This window comes from Sinohyriopsis cumingii, chromosome 10 (assembly GCF_028554795.1).
Source record: "Sinohyriopsis cumingii isolate HCF-2022 chromosome 10, ASM2855479v2, whole genome shotgun sequence".
NCBI classification, from domain to species: Eukaryota; Metazoa; Mollusca; class Bivalvia; order Unionida; family Unionidae; genus Sinohyriopsis; species Sinohyriopsis cumingii.
In genome coordinates, this window is record NC_142970.1 from 114,461,077 (window position 1) to 114,480,709 (window position 19,633).

At 36.2% G+C, this 19,633-nt stretch overlaps 1 protein-coding gene across 1 annotated transcript in view; it reads left to right on the forward strand.

The window, feature by feature from the left end:
- The first annotated feature begins 419 nt into the window (after positions 1 to 419).
- Positions 420 to 19,633, forward strand: part of LOC149791062 (tensin-3-like) — a 522,379-nt gene continuing 503,165 nt past the window's right edge. Inside the window, exon 1 of the mRNA XM_089972994.1 lies at positions 420 to 509. Within this exon, the coding sequence (XP_089829120.1) occupies positions 435 to 509 (75 nt within the window). The 5' untranslated portion in view covers positions 420 to 434. The remainder of the gene's footprint in view (positions 510 to 19,633) is intronic.

The window sequence follows — 19,633 nt, forward strand, 5'->3', positions numbered from 1 at the left end:
AATTGCCTAGAGTTTGCATGCAGTGTTGTGGATTGACCACTGTTGACTGATATTATGTGTGAATAGAGGTTCAGTGTTTATCACTAGAGTGATCAACCTGAATAGGTGTAGTAAACTGATATAACACTATTGGCTTTAATTTAAAAATAAGATACATTTCTGTTGCCCATGATTGTATAGTATACAGTGACCATGCAAATACTGTTAACCTTGGACCATGATTGATACTAATAGGCACTGGACCATGTTTAATGTTAAGGTACTGGATGTAATAAAGGTGGTCTGATCTGTGACCAGCTTAAACAGAGACACAGGAAATGAAATGTGTGTAAATTTTGGAGTTCTGCAAGTCGATTCTTGTGTGGATTACATGTTGTTTCACCAGTGTTTCAAAATGTGTGGATGATATTTTATGGGATTTACCTGCACTGAGGATGCCACCCAAAAAGCGTCGGAGGTTGAGTTTGAGACGTTCTTGGAGCTGTCTGTCAGATGAAAATGTAAATGAGGTAAGAAAGAAAAAAGAGTTTCTGTATTGTTTTTTGTAGCAACATTTTGCCTATTGCTACGGTTAGTTCCAATTAGAGGGTGAGAAAGGTGGCATGAGTACAGTTCTTTTTACATGTATAACATACCTAGTGACATTTCAGTGATGTAGATGCATTGATTTAAATAAACTTGTGAAACTTTAACTATGGATGCATTGTAGATGAATCTGTGTCATTCACTTAAACAGGGTTCCAAATTTTAACCTAGTTTATATTGCTTGTTACATTTGATAAAATGACTGACATTTAATGAAGTAGATTAGTGATAGACAGATAACTGGCCCAACAGATTTGACTTTCTATGAATGTTGTGCACCCCCCCCCCACACACACACACACATTCTCTCTCTCCCTCATTGCTCCTTCTGATGTCACTGCCACATGTGGAATGGCAAGAAGGCCTCTTGAAAAAGAGTTATCTTGTGGGAAATAAATGGAAAACAGGGAGCTATAGAGTTTTGTTAACCAGACCAATCATTGGATCTGGTGGAATAAGTAATGTCAGAACATTGCTTTCCCAAAATGTTGTCATTGTAATAAATAGATGGCATTATGTTTCATGTAACCATTTACAGTTTCAATGACATATTGTAATACACCTACTGCCTTGGCATTAGGAATGACTGATTGTAATACACTTAATGCCTTGGCATCTGTAATGACTGACTGTAATACACTTATTGCCTTGGCATCTGTGATGACTGATTGTAATACACTTACTGCCTTGGCATCTGTAATGACTGATTATAATACACTTACTGCCTTGGCATCTGTAATGACTGATTGTAATACACTTATTGCCTTGTCATCTGTAATGACTGATTATAATACACTTACTGCCTTGGCATCTGTAATGACTGATTATAATACACTTACTGCCTTGGCATCTGTAATGACTGATTGTAATACACTTATTGCCTTGTCATCTGTAATGACTGATTATAATACACTTACTGCCTTGGCATCTGTAATGACTGATTATAATACACTTATTGCCTTGGCATCTGTAATGACTGATTGTAATACACTTATTGCCTTGTCATCTGTAATGACTGATTATAATACACTTACTGCCTTGGCATCTGTAATGACTGATTATAATACACTTACTGCCTTGGCATCTGTAATGACTGATTGTAATACACTTATTGCCTTGTCATCTGTAATGACTGATTATAATACACTTACTGCCTTGGCATCTGTAATGACTGATTATAATACACTTATTGCCTTGGCATCTGTAATGACTGATTGTAATACACTTATTGCCTTGGCATCTGTAATGACTGATTATAATACACTTACTGCCTTGGCATCTGTAATGACTGATTATAATACACTTACTGCCTTGGCATCTGTAATGACTGATTATAATACACTTATTGCCTTGGCATCTGTAATGACTGATTATAATACACTTACTGCCTTGGCATCTGTAATGACTGATTGTAATACACTTACTGCCTTGGCATCTGTAATGACTGATTATAATACACTTACTGCCTTGGCATCTGTAATGACTGATTATAATACACTTATTGCCTTGGCATCTGTAATGACTGATTGTAATACACTTATTGCCTTGGCATCTGTAATGAAAATGATGCATAATAAATAAGATCAATGCAATTTTGACTTGAATGACAACATGGAGTATGTCTAGATGAGTTTTGAAATAGTTTTGAGATAGTGAGAAATTTGTTTGTAGTTTGCTTGCACAAAGTTTGACCAAAGCACAGTCAATTAATAACAGCTATCAATTAAGCTATATTCAGTCTAATATAAAGGTCACCTGCTTACAAAGGACAAAATTAATGACCTCCATTCTATGCATTCCACTGTCATATTCAACAACCAAGAAAATTACATCTGCTTTAAAACAATATTAATGGCTTCCTTTCTTTATATAGTTCACTGCCACATTCATTCTCCTAATAAAGGATACCTGCTTACAATGGACATTTAAGACCCTTTTTTCTATTTCAATACAATATTGAACCTTCATGTAAAGGATACTTACTTGAAATAATCATATAAGACCCTTTTTATATTTCACTCTCATATTCAACCTCCTTGTAAAGGATATTTGATTACAAAGGACATTTATGATTACCTCTTTATTGCATTTCACAACCATGTTCAGTGTTCTTATAAAGACACCTGCTTACACAAGATATGCATGATTCTCTCTTTTCTTCATTTCACATCCATATTCACACCTTATAAAGGGCACCTGCCTACAGAGGCCATTCATGACAAATTATTTCCTATAATTCACAGCCATATTCAGCCTCCTTGTAAAGGGTACAGGAATGCTAAAGACATTTACGATTGTCACTTTTCTACATTTGACAACCACATTCAACCTCCTTGTAAAGGACACCTGCTATAAAGAACACACATGAACCCTTTACTATGTTTCACTGCTGTATTCACCCTCCATATAAAATACACATATGTACAAAGGACATTTATATCTTAATTTTCAATATTCCACTGACATTTGAGGTTGCCATTTAAAGAACACTTACTTGTAAAGGACATTTATGATCCCTCCCTATTTTATTCTTCTGCCATATTCAGCTGTTAAGTATAGGACACCTCCTTATAAAATACTACCACTTTTCTATATTCCTCTACCAATATTCAACCTCCATATAAAGGATACCTTCTTACAAGGGACATATATTATCCTTACATTTCACTGCCATATTTAACCTCCATCTTAAGGACACCTACTTAGGGCAACATTGATGACTCCCCTTGTTTATATTTTTCTGCCATATTCAACCTCCATGTAAAGGACACTTGCTTGCAGAGGACATTCATAACCTGTGATGTGTATATCTATGTTGTGTGTTTAACTTTTGTCCAAGATTGTAGATGGTATGGGTCATTTTGTAAACAACATATTCCTTAGCTAATTTGTGTCTATGATTGTAGATTATACTTTAAGATAAAGATGACTTGTAAACATGCTCACATGAATTTAAGTTCAGGACCCTGGTTTTACCCTTGAAAATTTATGATATGCCTGATTCTGGTTATTTGCTGAAAATGTAAGTAAGCAGACATGATCTTGTTTGCAGAGTTTATGGAGATTTCTGTTGGAAGTGGCCTAGATCCAGTACATTTTATTGCATCATAAGTTAGGTGACAGTCTGTATGTAAGTTTGTCATCAACAAGATTATTCATTCCTGTTTAATATCAGTCTTTGTGGAATAAATTTTAATTGTCTTCAGATATTATTTGACATGAATAATTTATTTTTTAATTATTCATTGGAATTACAAACTGCTCATTTACACTATCTTGTGATTATTGTGAATTCATTGAAAGATATTCTGGATTTTGATACATCCAGACTGTTGGCACATCAGTTCATTCAAAACTATTGGTTGACTATTGGTTGATCAGCACATTTAAGACTTGGAATTAATTTGGAACTCTATACTTTTGGACATGTGATTGACATTTGTGGTTATTTTGGGATTTAATTCACAGTACTGTAAAGCTTCTCTTAATTTTTCATCTTATAACTTAGAAAATTAAACTATTTGTTGAATTTTGCTAAACTTGCTGGTTTTTCTTTTTTTGTTACTTAGTTTAAGACCATAGATTTGTAACACCCACCTTTCTGTGTTTCTCTGCCATGTTCATTTTCCATGTAATGTACACCTGCTAACATAGGACATTGATGATGTCATTTTCTGTATTCCACTGCTACATTCAACATTGATGTAAATGACACATGATTACAAATCATAACATTTATGACCCTATTTTTCTACGCAAAGACATCTGATTGCAAAGGACAGCATTATGACCCCCTTTCTATATTTCACTGCCATATTCATTCTCTGTGTAAAGGACACCTGTCTACAATGAACACATTTTTTGGGTTCCTTCAAAATCCATATAGACATGCTTTTCTACATGTAGTCACATACAAGATGAGGTGGCTCATGGAGTACACAGTCTCCATATGTGATATTTCGAGAACAGTCTTCATGGATATTTGTTATTAATTCTTGTCATGGGGTTATATCCAAACACTAGACACTGTATAACATAATTCTTGTTTAGGCCGCCTTCCCTCCCAGCAAAAAGATCTGTGGTTTCTGAAACCTGCCGTACCCTATTTTAATTATCATGACCTGATAACTTGTTATGGTGTACAACCAAAAATATATTGTTAATAATGTTCCCATGTTTTTCACCTCCAATTGGCAACTTTCAGTTGGACACCAGGACATAAATATGAACTGGATAAAAAAGTAAGTCTAAACAATTTGTCCTGATGTACCTGCTCTGGTTTGTTTTACACTGCAAGCAGAAACATGCTTCTTTTATGAGGGCATTAGCCAGAAGGAGATTTGTAGCTGATATGTACATCTAATTGGCTGGGCTTATTACCACTCTGGAGACATTTCATATCCAGTATACTGCTAGATTGGAGTATGGGTTTATGTTATCAAGATTTCAGACATGTTTGATAAAGAGTGAGATTCAGGCATTAATGAGGTGATCTTGCTGTTAATTGGTTGAGCTTGATATCACTCTTGAAGCCATGTTTCTTAATCTCATTTAATTAAATATCGGCTTATATCATCAAGATCTTGGAGGACCTTAGTAATGAGTAAGATGCATGCATATTAATGAGGTGATATTGTATCCGATTGGTTGTGATTGTTAACACTGTTGAAGCCATATTGTTGATTGGTTGTGATTGTTAACACTGTTGAAGCCATATTGTTGATTGGTTGCGATTTTTAACACTGCTGAAGCCATATTGTTGATTGGTTGTGATTGTTAACACTGTTGAAGCCATATTGTTGATTGGTTGTGATTGTTAACACTGTTGAAGCCATATTGTTGATTGGTTGTGATTGTTAACACTGTTGAAGCCATATTGTTGATCAAATTTTGACCAACTTTGGAATATATCTTTTATGATAAAGATCTTGCCTGAGTTATGTGATTGGCTGAGCTTTGTACCAATCCAGCAGGCTCCATGCCTATTAAAAGGTGATCTTGCATGTGATTGGCTGAGCTTGTTACTCCAGCAGGCTCCATGCCTATTAAAAGGTGATCTTGCATGTGATTGGCTGAGCTTGTTACCAATCCATCAGACTCCATGCATATTAAAAGATGGTCTTGCATGTGATTTATCGAGCTTGTTACCACTCTAGAAGTGTATTTATGATCCAATTTGGAACAGACTTGGTGAAAAGACTTATAATTCTTATGCGAGTTCAGTTATGAGATAGATTGATGTATCTTAAATGAGGTAGATTTGCAGAACTTTTTAACACTTGATTGACAGGGTATTTTACCTTATGTTAATAACATTTTAAGGATTTTAAATGTGTCACCTATGTCTGTTATTTTATATACATTTTACAAAATATTTACATCTTGCATTTATTTGGTAGGTTTTAATTTCCTACCTTTTGTGCAATTCATTTTTACATTATCAAGCTCTTGGATGAGTTTGATTATGAACAAGACATATGAATATTAATGAGGCAATCATGTATTTGATTGGTTGAGCTTGTTACCATTTTAGTGCCTGAGCTTTAATATTAATTTGTTTCATTTTGGTAGATGAGGTGATATTAGACAACCTTGCATCAGATTATTACCTCTCTGCACCTTGAGACATAATATTTCTCAATCAGTTTGGAAAAAAAACATGGTATGAAAAGACTCTTGGATGACTTTGATTATGAACAAGTGACTGTGTAGTTTGACTTTCAACTTTGAAATGAATTATAGCAGACAAGATGGATACAACTGATCTGAAGTAAATGGTATGGAAGATAAATTACGTGGGTTGTGTTCTTACAATAGAAGCCTACTGCCAAGTTCTGTTAACAGGGGAGTGATATCAGGCCCACTTAGCTCTCTTGTTTCTCACATTTTTGGGGGTCCAGTTTGGGGGTCTAAAACTGGTAGTCCCTCGGACAATCATTGAAATTATGCATATGCATCTCTTTCTTTGTTATGAGCAGCCTCTCATCGCTGCATTCCAGAAAACTAGACCTTGCTTTATCTTATGTATGAACAATGCTGTTTTGATTTACTGAGACCTCACTGCATCCTACATATCAACAATGCTATTTTGATTTACTGAGACCTCACTGCATCCTACATATCAACAACGCTATTTAGATTTACTGAGACCTCACTGCATCCTACATATCAACAATGCTGTTTTGATTTACTGAGACCTCACTGCATCCTACATATCAACAATGCTATTTTGATTTACTGAGACCTCACTGCATCCTACATATCAACAATGCTATTTAGATTTACTGAGACCTCACTGCATCCTACATATCAACAATGCTATTTTGATTTACTGAGACCTCACTGCATCCTACATATCAACAATGCTACTTTGATTTACTGAGACCTCACTGCATCCTACATATCAACAATGCTATTTTGATTTACTGAGACCTCACTGCATCCTACATATCAACAATGCTATTTTGATTTACTGAGACCTCACTGCATCCTACATATCAACAATGCTATTTTGATTTACTGAGACCTGAATATCAATAATGCTATTTTGATTTACTGAGACATCACTGTATCCTACATATCAACAATGCTATTTTGATTTATTAAAGTCTCACTATCTTGTTTATAAACAATGCTGTTTTTATTTATTTTAACTCTACAGATTTAAGGGACTGAAGTCAGATATGTTTGTAATACTCAGTTTAAGGAAATTTACACAGAAAGCACTAGTTCTATAGAATCATACTGTGCCACAAAACACAAAACCAGTCCATGTATGTGTTAACAGAGTACCATTTGTACACACTTATAGTCCAGCCAAACTGCAAATAACAAAGATCTTGATCAGCTGTAGCATAATGCACCTGCTGATCAGGGTCTATGTTGTTTGTTCTACTGATTACTCCTAACAAACTGCACCAACCCAGATCTGCCAGCACATTATGCAATGGCAGATCTGGGTCTGTGCAGTTTGCAGTTGGACCTGCCTTATAAGCGAGTATTTATGGTATGTATGTCATATAGACCTCAATCACCTTAGGTTGGACATACTTCTGCTCTAAGGTCAAATTGAGTTTGATATGTTAATGCTGATATCTAGTTCACTTGTTGAAACAGCCAAGCAAATAATTCCATTTCGACATTCACTGTCAGACTGGTACCATTTTAACATTCACTGTCAGACTGGTACTACTGCCCAGATGTGTCAGGTTCTCATAATTGATTAATATGTGACTTTTTTAATTAAGTTGAATTTCAGCTTTTGTTTTGGGTGACCTTAGGCTTGTTTTAGTAGAATAATTAAATCATTCAATTCACTGATTTCCACTTAGCAGTTTCACTCAAAGCATGAAGGGCCTGTCTACTTAGAAGTTTTATGTGAAACAGGGTATAGAATTGCAGAACATGGTACCACATTACATCCTAGCCATTCAAAATATTAGCTTATATCTTGTGGATTCAGGAATATTATTAGACAGGCATATTGGCCAGAAATAGGTCCCAGTTGTAATGTATATGGACTAATGTGGAGACTGCACAGTAGGCTTCCATCTTTCTCTCAAATCCCAAGACACAGCATTATTTTGACTTTGTAGGTGAAAGGTGTGTTTTCTTCATTAAACAGTTGTTTTAATTGAATGCCCAAATTCCAAAAGAAAGTCTGAAAGCATGCAAAATTTCTAGCTTTATTAATTGAAAGATATTCCCATAAAATATCATTATTTTCTTGATGTACTGGTCATACTTGTATCGAAAAGTATGGTCATATTGACAGATTACAATCATATTAACAAGGCATGGTCATGTTGACATGGTATGATAATGTTGACAAAGCATGATCATATTGACAAGGTATGGTCATATAGACAAGGCATGATAATGTTGACATGGTATGATTGTATTGACAAGGTATGGTCATATAGACAAGGCATGATAATGTTGACATGGTATGATTGTATTGACAAGGCATGATACTGTTGACAAGGTATGATCATACTACAAGGTATGGTCATATTGACAAGGTATGATAATGTTGACAAAGCATGATCATATTGACAAGGTATGGTCATGTTGACAAGGCTTGATCATATTTACAAAGCATGATCATATTGACAAGATATGGTTATGTTGACAAGAAAGGGTCATATAGACAAGGTATGATCATGTTGACAAGACAGGCATATTGACAGATTAGGTTCATATTGACAAGACATGGTCATATTGACAATGCATGATCATACTGACAAGGTATGGTTATAGTGATAAGGCATAGTCATATTAACAGACTATAGTCATATTGACAAGGCATGGTCATATTGACATTATAGTCATATTGACAAGGCATGATTATTTTGACAAGGCATGGTCATATTAATAAGGCATGATCATACTGACAAAGCATGATCATATTGACAAAGCATGGTCATATTGACAAGGCATGACCATATTGACAAAGCATGGTCATATTGACAAGGCATGATCATACTGACATTATAGTCATATTGACAAGGCATGATTATTTTGACAAGGCATGGTCATATTAATAAGGCATGATCATACTGACAAGGCATGGCCATATTGACAAAGCATGGTCATATTGACAAACATGGTCATATTGACAAGGCATGATCATACTGACAAGGCATGATCATATTGACAGAGCATGATCATATTGACAAGCTATGATCACTGAAGCACATCTCACCATATGTAGTTAGTCCTAATAATATTAATACTGAAATGTGTGAAAAATCTCATTACGGCAGCTTCTTTACAGTGCATGTCAGTCTCAACATTTGTTTTATGCCTTTTAAACCATTTCTTTCCTCAAAGATATAGTTGTTCATATTAAAAAGATGCTCCAGCCTCCATAATTTGTGCCATGATGATTATCATTACATTAGATCCAAACCTTGAAATATTTGGAGTGAAGACAGTAAGCTTGTAACACTTCCAATATGAGACCCTTAGATTACTCTATGAGAGAAAAGATTTGCAGTATCAATGTAGCCCTCAATTTCTAATTGCATTGTACAGAGATGCTTTTCAGTAATCTAAGAACCATTTAATGCAGAGAAAGTTTGCTTTTTAATGATCTATGACACATATTCATGTGTGGGAAGTTAAGAGTTAGAAAGAAAATGTTTTGTAATTTTCCTTCTGGTCAAACAATGTTAAACTTTCCATGAATGTTTATCTCTTCAGTCCTTGGTTTTTTGGAGTGTTTTCATGTTTCTTTTGTAAATTTTGAAAAGTGTTATGCCATGCTTAGCAAGTGGCACTTCAGTAAATTGTATTTCCTTTCATCATACTTTTGCAAGGATAAATATTGTCTGCCTTACTTGGGTTTTAAACTTTGTGTTTGTGTGAGTTCTTTTCTCTTTCAGAACTTATTTTGTTGCAGGTTGTGGTAAGTGTAGGCACAGGAAGGCCCTGTAGGACATGTAGCCAACCTGCCTATAACATGCTAGTTGTGCATGCAGAGGTCAGGAATTTGCCAGTCAGCAGAAGGGGTGGTTTGACCCATCCCCTTCTATGCTTCAACTCCTGGTCTCTGGCCCAGCTATCATGTCCATTCTTCTTCAAGGGATCAGCAACACATGTCCTTGGCAGTGGCTCTAGGTCTGTTGAAACAGGTTAAGAACTGTGCCAAGCCTCACTGCTCTATGCGATTTCCTCAAGATTTTAAGCAGGCACAGCATCAAGAGTCTTCAAGCCAGCCTCAATTCAAAGCTCCTTCCAGTGGTTGGAAAGGCCAGCTATGACAGTCTTCACACTGCTTCCCCTTCCCCAAGGAGGGTGTCAGCTCAAAGGAGTTGCATCATTTCCTGTTGTATCTTTCTCTTCCCAACATCCCAGTGTGTGCTCATCTTGCTCATTTTTTAGGGGTTTTTCAGGCATCATGGATGATGCGGGGGGTCCCGTCTACTTGAAAGGATGGATACCAACTTCATTTTAGGGAACATCCTTCCCTATCATAGAACTCCTTTTGCCAGTCCAAAGTAACTCAAGTAGGATATGAGGTACACACCTGCCGGAGAAGGATGCAGTGGAGAGGCTATATGTTTCTATTCCTGGATCTTTGTCGAAAAAAGATGGAAAGTTTTGGCTTATAAATGACCATTTTGCTTTAAGGAGATTTCTTTCAGGAAGAACACTTCAAGATGGAGTCATTTGCCTTAGTCAGAAATACCACAAGTCCCTGTGACTGGGATGTCTCTAATGATATTCAAGATGTGTACACATTACCATCTTCTTGTGACAGAAAATACTTAGTTTTGTCTGTTCCAGGATGGATTTAAATTTCAAGCTCTTTCATTTTGAATTGCTTCCACTCCCAGAGCTTAATCAGTGTAGTGTGAATAGTAACATCCCATTCAATGCTTTTTAAGAAACCCCATCCTCCAGTATTTCAGTGACTTATTACAGGAAAATGACTTCAAAAATTGTCTTCCTAAGGAACTGACCATCTGTTGGTTATCTGTTGATCCTAGCTGTGCCTCAGTAATGCATTTGCAGACTTTCTTCTCTTTCTTTTTAAGAAAAGAAAATGTTCTGTGTCTACTAGTAAGGAATATAGGGTGATCTTTTGTACAACTACCAATTTCTCTTGTAGTTCTGTCATTGGCACACACACTCTCATCTTTCTGATCTCAGAAAGTATTTTGTAGCTTCAGAGACCAGTATCTCACTAATTCCTTGATAGAATCTTGCATGTGTTAATTCAGTGTCATCAAAAGTTTCTTTTGAATGAGTGAATCTTCCTTTAAGAACCTGACTGTTTTCATGTTGTATTTAGCTGTTTATTGTTGGTGAAAAGAATTGCTTAAGGTTGTTCCTTGATACTTGTGATTTGGTTTCTCTTCTTAACGAGCCATGCAAGACTTCTCACTTAGGATCAGCTACCTTCAGTATTGAGATCCACTTTGTACTGAGATCCACTTTGTATTGAGATCCACTTTGTATTGAGATCTTGGTCATACTGGGGATGGTCAAGATAGATTGCTATGCACAGTGAGGACTTTAGGGTTTTAGTTAGCTTTGTGGAGAAGAAAAGTTCAGAATTGTCTTTTATATCTTTTGTACGGTTTCCTCTGATATTTTGTTGACCAAAATTGGTGGATTGTCCTTACTATCAAGACAGCATATGGGTTCTTCATAGATATTTGTTCACATTATGTCAGGGCTATTACTGCATTTTGAAGATATTTGACAAACTCCTCTTTTAATGATGTTAGGAGCATTGCCTTCTGACAGTCTCACACTACTCTTTTTCCTTTCAATCTTTGACACAGCAGACTGATGGAATTTATTTGTCGAGTCCCATAGTGATGATATAGCAAGTGGTTAAACCTTCTACCAGCCTACAGTAGTGAGCATTACTACCATAAGGATAAATGGGCAATTGTCTGAACATATAAGGGATTTATTGAAGAAGAAAAAAGGCAGGACATTAGAATTTGATGCATGATTATCACACATAATTTTGTTTTTTGGTGCCATTTGTGAGAAATGAGCATGAATCCCCAATAGACCCTGACCCTAATCATTGATTTTCCTTTAATAGACCTTGACCCTATCATTGATTTCAAAGTCAAAGGTCTTAACAATGTATTCAGTTTGTACTCACTTGTGAGCATGATAATACACACAAGTGTGACGTTCTGTCGTATTGGGGTGGGGTTCTCCCAATATAATTTAATTATATTAAATTGAAAGTTCCACCCTGGCTCGTTAGGTTAGAAAGTTAAATTAGTGATGATGTAGATTTACAGCTCTGAGCCCCCAGTCAGCAATGCCGACGGTTAAATTATACAGAACACGAAGATGAAATTCAATCAATAACAATTTAATAAATGTGATAATTTAAAAATGATAACTTCCAATCACTCGTCTTTCCCTCGACCAAGTGACAGCCTAATTCATCCCGTGATTTACAGTGTGAGTTCGATTTTCCCCCTGTCCTTGCATCTACTCATCTATTTCTTCCCGCTGATTCTTCCTTCTTTCCATTCCTCTAACTCCTCCTTTGTCTCTGTTTCCCTCTCTACTATCTCCTCCTCCAACTTTGCTCCCAGACTTCAACTTCTCCTTTCTCTCTCTATTATCTCCTCTTCCAATTTCGCTCCCAGACTTCAACTTCACCTTCTTCTCCTTTCTTCTTCTTTCCTCCGTCTCTCTATCCGAGACTACGGGACCAAACTTTAACTGGTCTGTCCCTCAAAGCTTCCTTATTTGAAGCTCTCTACTTAGAATTTCCTGCTCTAAGATTTTCCCGCCAATAACGAATGGCTATTCGGAGTTACGCTAACCTCCACTCTGGGTAATATCTCTCAGCGAACTAACTCTTGCCAGAAAACGCAGGGATATCATTCTACCCAAATCAAGGTCTCCCCCCATCTCGATTCTGATTGGGTGGTGCTGTGCCCCTGTCCAATCGTCTTAGCGGCCAGTTCAACCTGTCTGTCTGTTTGCAGGTGAAAGAAGTTAGGACACTCCCACTTCTTCATGCAATTTCTTTTGATCTGGGAACATTTCGACACCTAGGTGATAACTGGCTATCGGGCGCCTCGCAACTCCGATGTCCGGTTTTTCGATTCTAGCCACAACAGTCTTATGTAACGGATTAGTGCTAGCCTTCGGCAATGTTTGACATCAAACAATGACCCATCAGAATTACCTTGATTATACATGTTTCAAACTGGGCTACTCTGGGTCGGGGTAAACATGACAACAAGCATGAATACCTTTTTGCCAAACTCAGTAGATTTTACCATACTTAGTTTTATCTAGAATCTATCTGAGACAATTAAGTTGAGAGATCTTCTATTGATGAAATCTGGTTCAAAGATGAAGGCAATGACAGAGAATGTTGTAAACATTTAAAAAAATTTATGGAAGAAAATATGCATCTACAGGATATCAGATATGGTTTCAATACTCTGCAGTTAAAAAGAATAAAAGGACAAAGTAAAAGGACTTATCTAGAATTCCTACAAATCCTTTTTGACGACCTCATATTCTTTGTAAGACTCTTGTTTTGTTTCTTTAAACTCGTTTCAAGATTAGAAGAGGTAAATGAAGTCTTGCATTCTTTGAGGCTGGCAAGATTTACTTCCCTTAAGTTGGAAAATTGTTAGTTTGCAAAAACAATGACAATTAGTGGCAACAGGCATAATCCTCATTAGTACTTAAGCATTAAAGTTGACCCAATTAATAGCAACAGGCTTAATTTTCATTAGTACTTCAGCATTAAAGTTGACCCAGTTAGTAGCAACAGGCATATTCTTCATTAATATTTCAGCATTAAAGTTGACCCAGTTAGTAACAACAGGCTTAATCTTCATTAGTAACTCAGCATTAAAGTTGACCCAGTCAGTAGCAATAGGCATAATTTTCATTAGTATTTCAGCATTAAAGTTGACCCAGTTAGTAGCAACAGGCATAATCTTCATTAGTACTTCAGCATTAAATTGACCCAGTTAGTAGCAACAGGCATAATTTTCATTAGTACTTCAGCATTAAAGTTGACCCAGTTAGTAGCAACAGGCATAATTTTCAATAGTACTTCAGCATTAAAGTTGACCCAGTTAGTAGCAACATGCATAATTTTCATTAGTACCTCAGCATTAAAGTTGACCCAGTTAGTAGCAACAGGCTTAATCTTCATTAGTAACTCAGCATTAAAGTTGACCCAGTTAGTAGCAATAGGCATAATTTTCATTAGTATTTCAACATTAACGATGACACAAAGTTCAGGCCTCCTAGTTATTCAAAAAGTTCCTTTGAAAATCCCTATATTTTTAACCGTGTTCTTTTGCCATTTTCCCCCAAATTGCCTGTAATATCCTTCATTGTTGCACCTTGAGTGAGCCCAAGAGACATTCTCTCACCCTGGCAAGTTATGGTGTCATGGTAAAATTTTTAAACATGTATGCAACAGTTGGGACATGAAACAATTTTGTTTAAACATGATTAATCCTTTTGCATGCCAGATGCAGGGACTTATGGCAATGTGAGTTGTTTTTATTAAAGACAATGTCAGGAAAGGTACACATTTTCATTAAGTTTTGTACCTGGTATTTTTCACAATTGATTACATAACTTGATAGACTATTTACCTGTTTGTCTACATTTCTGCTCAAGTTTTGACAGAACTACAACCACAAATGTATTTGAAAGTACAGGAAGACAAGAAGTATTACAAAACACCAACTGACTCAATTTACTGTAATGCTCTAATGATAAATGATATTAATTTTATCAAAGCGAGAATCAAACTTGCCCTTCAATATGATATTGATTTTATCAAAGCAAAAGAGTCAAACTTGCCCTTCCATATGACATTAATTTTATCAAAGCAAAAGAATCAAACTTGTCCTTCCACATGATATTAATTTTATCAAAGCGAGAATCAAACTTGCCCTTCTGTATGATATTAATTTTATTGAAGCGAGAATCAAACTTGCCATTCCATATGATATTAATTTTATCGAAGCAAGAATCAAACTTGCCCTTCCGTATGATATTAATTTTATCAAAGCGATAATCAAACTTGCCCTTCCATATGATATTAATTTTATCGAAGCGAGAATCAAACTTGCCCTTCCATATGATATTAATTTTATCAAAGCGAGAATCAAACTTGCCCTTCCTTATGATATTAATTTTATCGAAGCAAGAATCAAACTTGCCCTTCCATATGATATTGATTTTATCAAAGCGAGAATCAAACTTGCCCTTCTATATCATATTAATTTTATCAAAGCAAGAATCAAACTTGCCCTTCCATATGATATTAATTTTATCAAAGCAAGAATCAAACTTGCCCTTCCATATGACATTAATTTTATCAAAGCAAAAGAATCAAACTTGTCCTTCCACATGATATTAATTTTATCAAAGCGAGAATCAAACTTGCCCTTCTGTATGATATTAATTTTATTGAAGCGAGAATCAAACTTGCCATTCCATATGATATTAATTTTATCGAAGCAAGAATCAAACTTGCCCTTCCGTATGATATTAATTTTATCAAAGCGATAATCAAACTTGCCCTTCCATATGATATTAATTTTATCGAAGCGAGAATCAAACTTGCCCTTCCATATGATATTAATTTTATCAAAGCGAGAATCAAACTTGCCCTTCCTTATGATATTAATTTTATCGAAGCAAGAATCAAACTTGCCCTTCCATATGATATTGATTTTATCAAAGCGAGAATCAAACTTGCCCTTCTATATCATATTAATTTTATCAAAGCAAGAATCAAACTTGCCCTTCCATATGATATTAATTTTATCAAAGCAAGAATCAAACTTGTCCTTCCATATGATATTAATTTTATTGAAGCGAGAATCAAACTTGCCCTTCCATATGATATTAATTTTATCAAAGCAAAAGAATCAAACTTGCCCTTCCATATGATATTAATTTTATCAAAGCGAGAATCAAACTTGCCCTTCCATATGATATTAATTTTATCAAAGCGATAATCAAACTTGCCCTTCCATATGATATTAATTTTATCGAAGCGAGAATCAAACTTGCCCTTCCATATGATATTAATTTTATCAAAGCGAGAATCAAACTTGCCCTTCCTTATGATATTAATTTTATCGAAGCAAGAATCAAACTTGCCCTTCCATATGATATTGATTTTATCAAAGCGAGAATCAAACTTGCCCTTCTATATCATATTAATTTTATCAAAGCAAGAATCAAACTTGCCCTTCCATATGATATTAATTTTATCAAAGCAAGAATCAAACTTGTCCTTCCATATGATATTAATTTTATTGAAGCGAGAATCAAACTTGCCCTTCCATATGATATTAATTTTATCAAAGCAAAAGAATCAAACTTGCCCTTCCATATGATATTAATTTTATCAAAGCAAAAGAATCAAACTTGCCCTTCCATATGATATTAATTTTATCAAAGCGAGAATCAAACTTGCCCTTCCGTATGATATTAATTTTAGCGAAGCAAGAATCAAACTTGTCCTTCCATATGATATTAATTTTATTGAAGCGAGAATCAAACTTGCCCTTCCATATGATATTAATTTCATCGAAGCAAGAATCAAACTTGCCCTTCCATATGATATTAATTTTATCAAAGTGAGAATCAAACTTGCCCTTCCTTATGATATTAATTTTATCAAAGCGAGAATCAAACTTGCCCTTCCATATGATATTAATTTTATCGAAGTGAGAATCAAACTTGCCCTTCCATATGATATTGATTTTATCAAAGTGAGAATCAAACTTGCCCTTCCATATGATATTAATTGTATTGAAGCGAGAATCAAACTTGCCCTTCCATATGCAGCTGGCTTTCATCCATCCTGGTAGATAAATTTACATATACAGCAGCTTTCATGTTAACCAGTAACTACAAAATATGCATTCCATGACTAAACTGTTTTTAAATAAAATTGGTACAACATTACCTCACACACATAACAAAGAACTGTGCTGATTTTGTCACCAGGAATTAACAGCCAACCACCTGCAGATATTTTCTTAATTTTCTCTTTAATTATTCATGAACAGTTGGGATATATTCAAGTAATCTTGCATTAACAACTACATAAAGCTAGTTTAGTAGTCTAGTGTCAAGTATAGGGTGTCATCTCAGAAATTACATCCTAGAATAATGAAGGTTGGTGACAGACAGGAGAGGTCTTGACTGACAGAGGGGGTCATCTCAGGAACAAAATTATTGTATAATGATGGCTGTAGACTGATGGAGGGGGTCATCTTATAAATTAAATCGTAGTATAATAAATCCTGGAGATGGACCTGACTAGGCTGACAAGCTGATATTTATGGAAAACAAACATGAAAATTGGAAATATGGACAAATTAAGTTTACTAAGTTATGAACATGTTCCATCCGAAATTTATAAATAACTGAAATTTTTCCACTGCACCCTATAATTTAGCAGTGGAAAATGCTAATCTGATGTTCAAAGACATTTATAGAAGGCATTTATAGAAGAAAAGATTGTAAAGCATTAGGTAACTTTTGCAGCTTTTACTTCTAAAACAGTATGCTCAGACAGTTTCAAGCCATGACAGAACATGCTCATAAAGAACAGAATGCTGTTGTTTGGATGGAAAGGTAAGAGATCAGCAGCAGGGTCTCAGACAGTGCAAAGATTAGCTAGATCTGTACAGGAGTCTCAGCAGTGCAAAGATTAGTTAGATCTGTACAGGGGTCTCAGAAAGTGCAAAGATTAGCTAGATCTGTACAGGGGTCTCAGAAAGTGCAAAGATTAGCTACATCTGTACAGGAGTCGCAGAAAGTGCAAAGATTAGCTAGATCTGTACAGGGGTCTCAGAAAGTGCAAAGATTAGCTAGATCTCTACAGGTGTCTCAGACAGTGCAGAGATTAGCTAGATCTCTACAGGTGTCTCAGACAGTGCAAAGATTAGCTAGATCTGTACAGGGGTCTCAGAAAGTGCAAAGATTAGTTAGATCTGTACAGGGGTCTCAGAAAGTGCAAAGATTAGCTAGATCTGTACAGGGGTCTCAGAAAGTGCAAAGATTACTTAGATCTGTACAGGGGTCTCAGACAGTGCAAAGATTAGCTAGATCTGTACAGGTATTAGCTAGATCTGTACAGGTGTCTCAGACAGTGCAGAGATTAGCTAGATCTCTACAGGTGTCTCAGACAGTGCAAAGATTAGCTAGATCTGTACAGGGGTCTCAGAAAGTGCAAAGATTAGTTAGATCTGTACAGGGGTCTCAGAAAGTGCAAAGATTAGCTAGATCTGTACAGGGGTCTCAGAAAGTGCAAGATTAGTTAGATCTGTACAGGGGTCTCAGAAAGTGCAAAGATTAGCTAGATCTGTACAGGGGTCTCAGAAAGTGCAAAGATTACCTAGATCTGTACAGGGGTCTCAGAAAGTGCAAAGATTAGCTAGATCTCTACAGGTGTCTCAGACAGTGCAGAGATTAGCTAGATCTCTACAGGTGTCTCAGACAGTGCAAAGATTAGCTAGATCTGTACAGGTTTTAGCTAGATCTGTACAGGGGTCTCAGACAGTGCAAAGATTAGTTAGATCTGTACAGGGGTCTCAGAAAGTGCAAAGATTAGCTAGATCTGTACAGGTGTCTCAGACAGTGCAAAGATTAGCTAGATCTGTACAGGTGTCTCAGACAGTGCAAAGATTAGCTAGATCTGTACAGGGGTCTCAGAAAGTGCAAAGATTAGCTAGATCTGTACAGGGGTCTCAGACAGTGCAAAGATTAGCTAGATCTGTACAGGGATATCAGAAAGTGCAAAGATTAGCTAGATCTGTACAGGGGTTTCAGACAGTGCAAAGATTAGCTAGATCTGTACAGGGGTCTCAGAAAGTGCAAAGATTAGCTAGATCTCTACAGGTGTCTCAGACAGTGCAAAGATTAGCTAGATCTCTACAGGTGTCTCAGACAGTGCAAAGATTACCTAGATCTGTACAGGGGTCTCAGAAAGTGCAAAGATTAGCTAGATCTGTACAGAGGTCTCAGACAGTGCAAAGATTACCTAGATCTGTACAGGGGTCTCAGACAGTGCAAAGATTAGCTAGATCTGTATAGGTGTCTCAGACAGTGCAAAGATTAGCTAGATCTGTACAGGGGTCTCAGAAAGTGCAAAGATTAGCTAGATCTGTACAGGGGTCTCAGACAGTGCAAAGATTAGCTAGATCTATACAGGTGTCTCAGACAGTGCAAAGATTAGCTAGATCTGTACAGGTGTCTCAGACAGTGCAAAGATTAGCTAGATCTGTACAGGGGTCCCAGACAGTGCAAAGATTAGCTAGATCTGTACAGGGGTCTTAGAAAGTGCAAAGATTAGCTAGATCTGTACAGGGGTCTCAGACAGTGCAAAGATTAGCTAGATCTATACAGGTGTCTCAGACAGTGCAAAGATTAGCTAGATCTGTACAGGGGTCTCAGACAGTGCAAAGATTAGCTAGATCTGTACAGGGGTCTCAGAAAGTGCAAAGATTAGCTAGATCTGTACAGGGGTCTCAGAAAGTGCAAAGATTAGCTA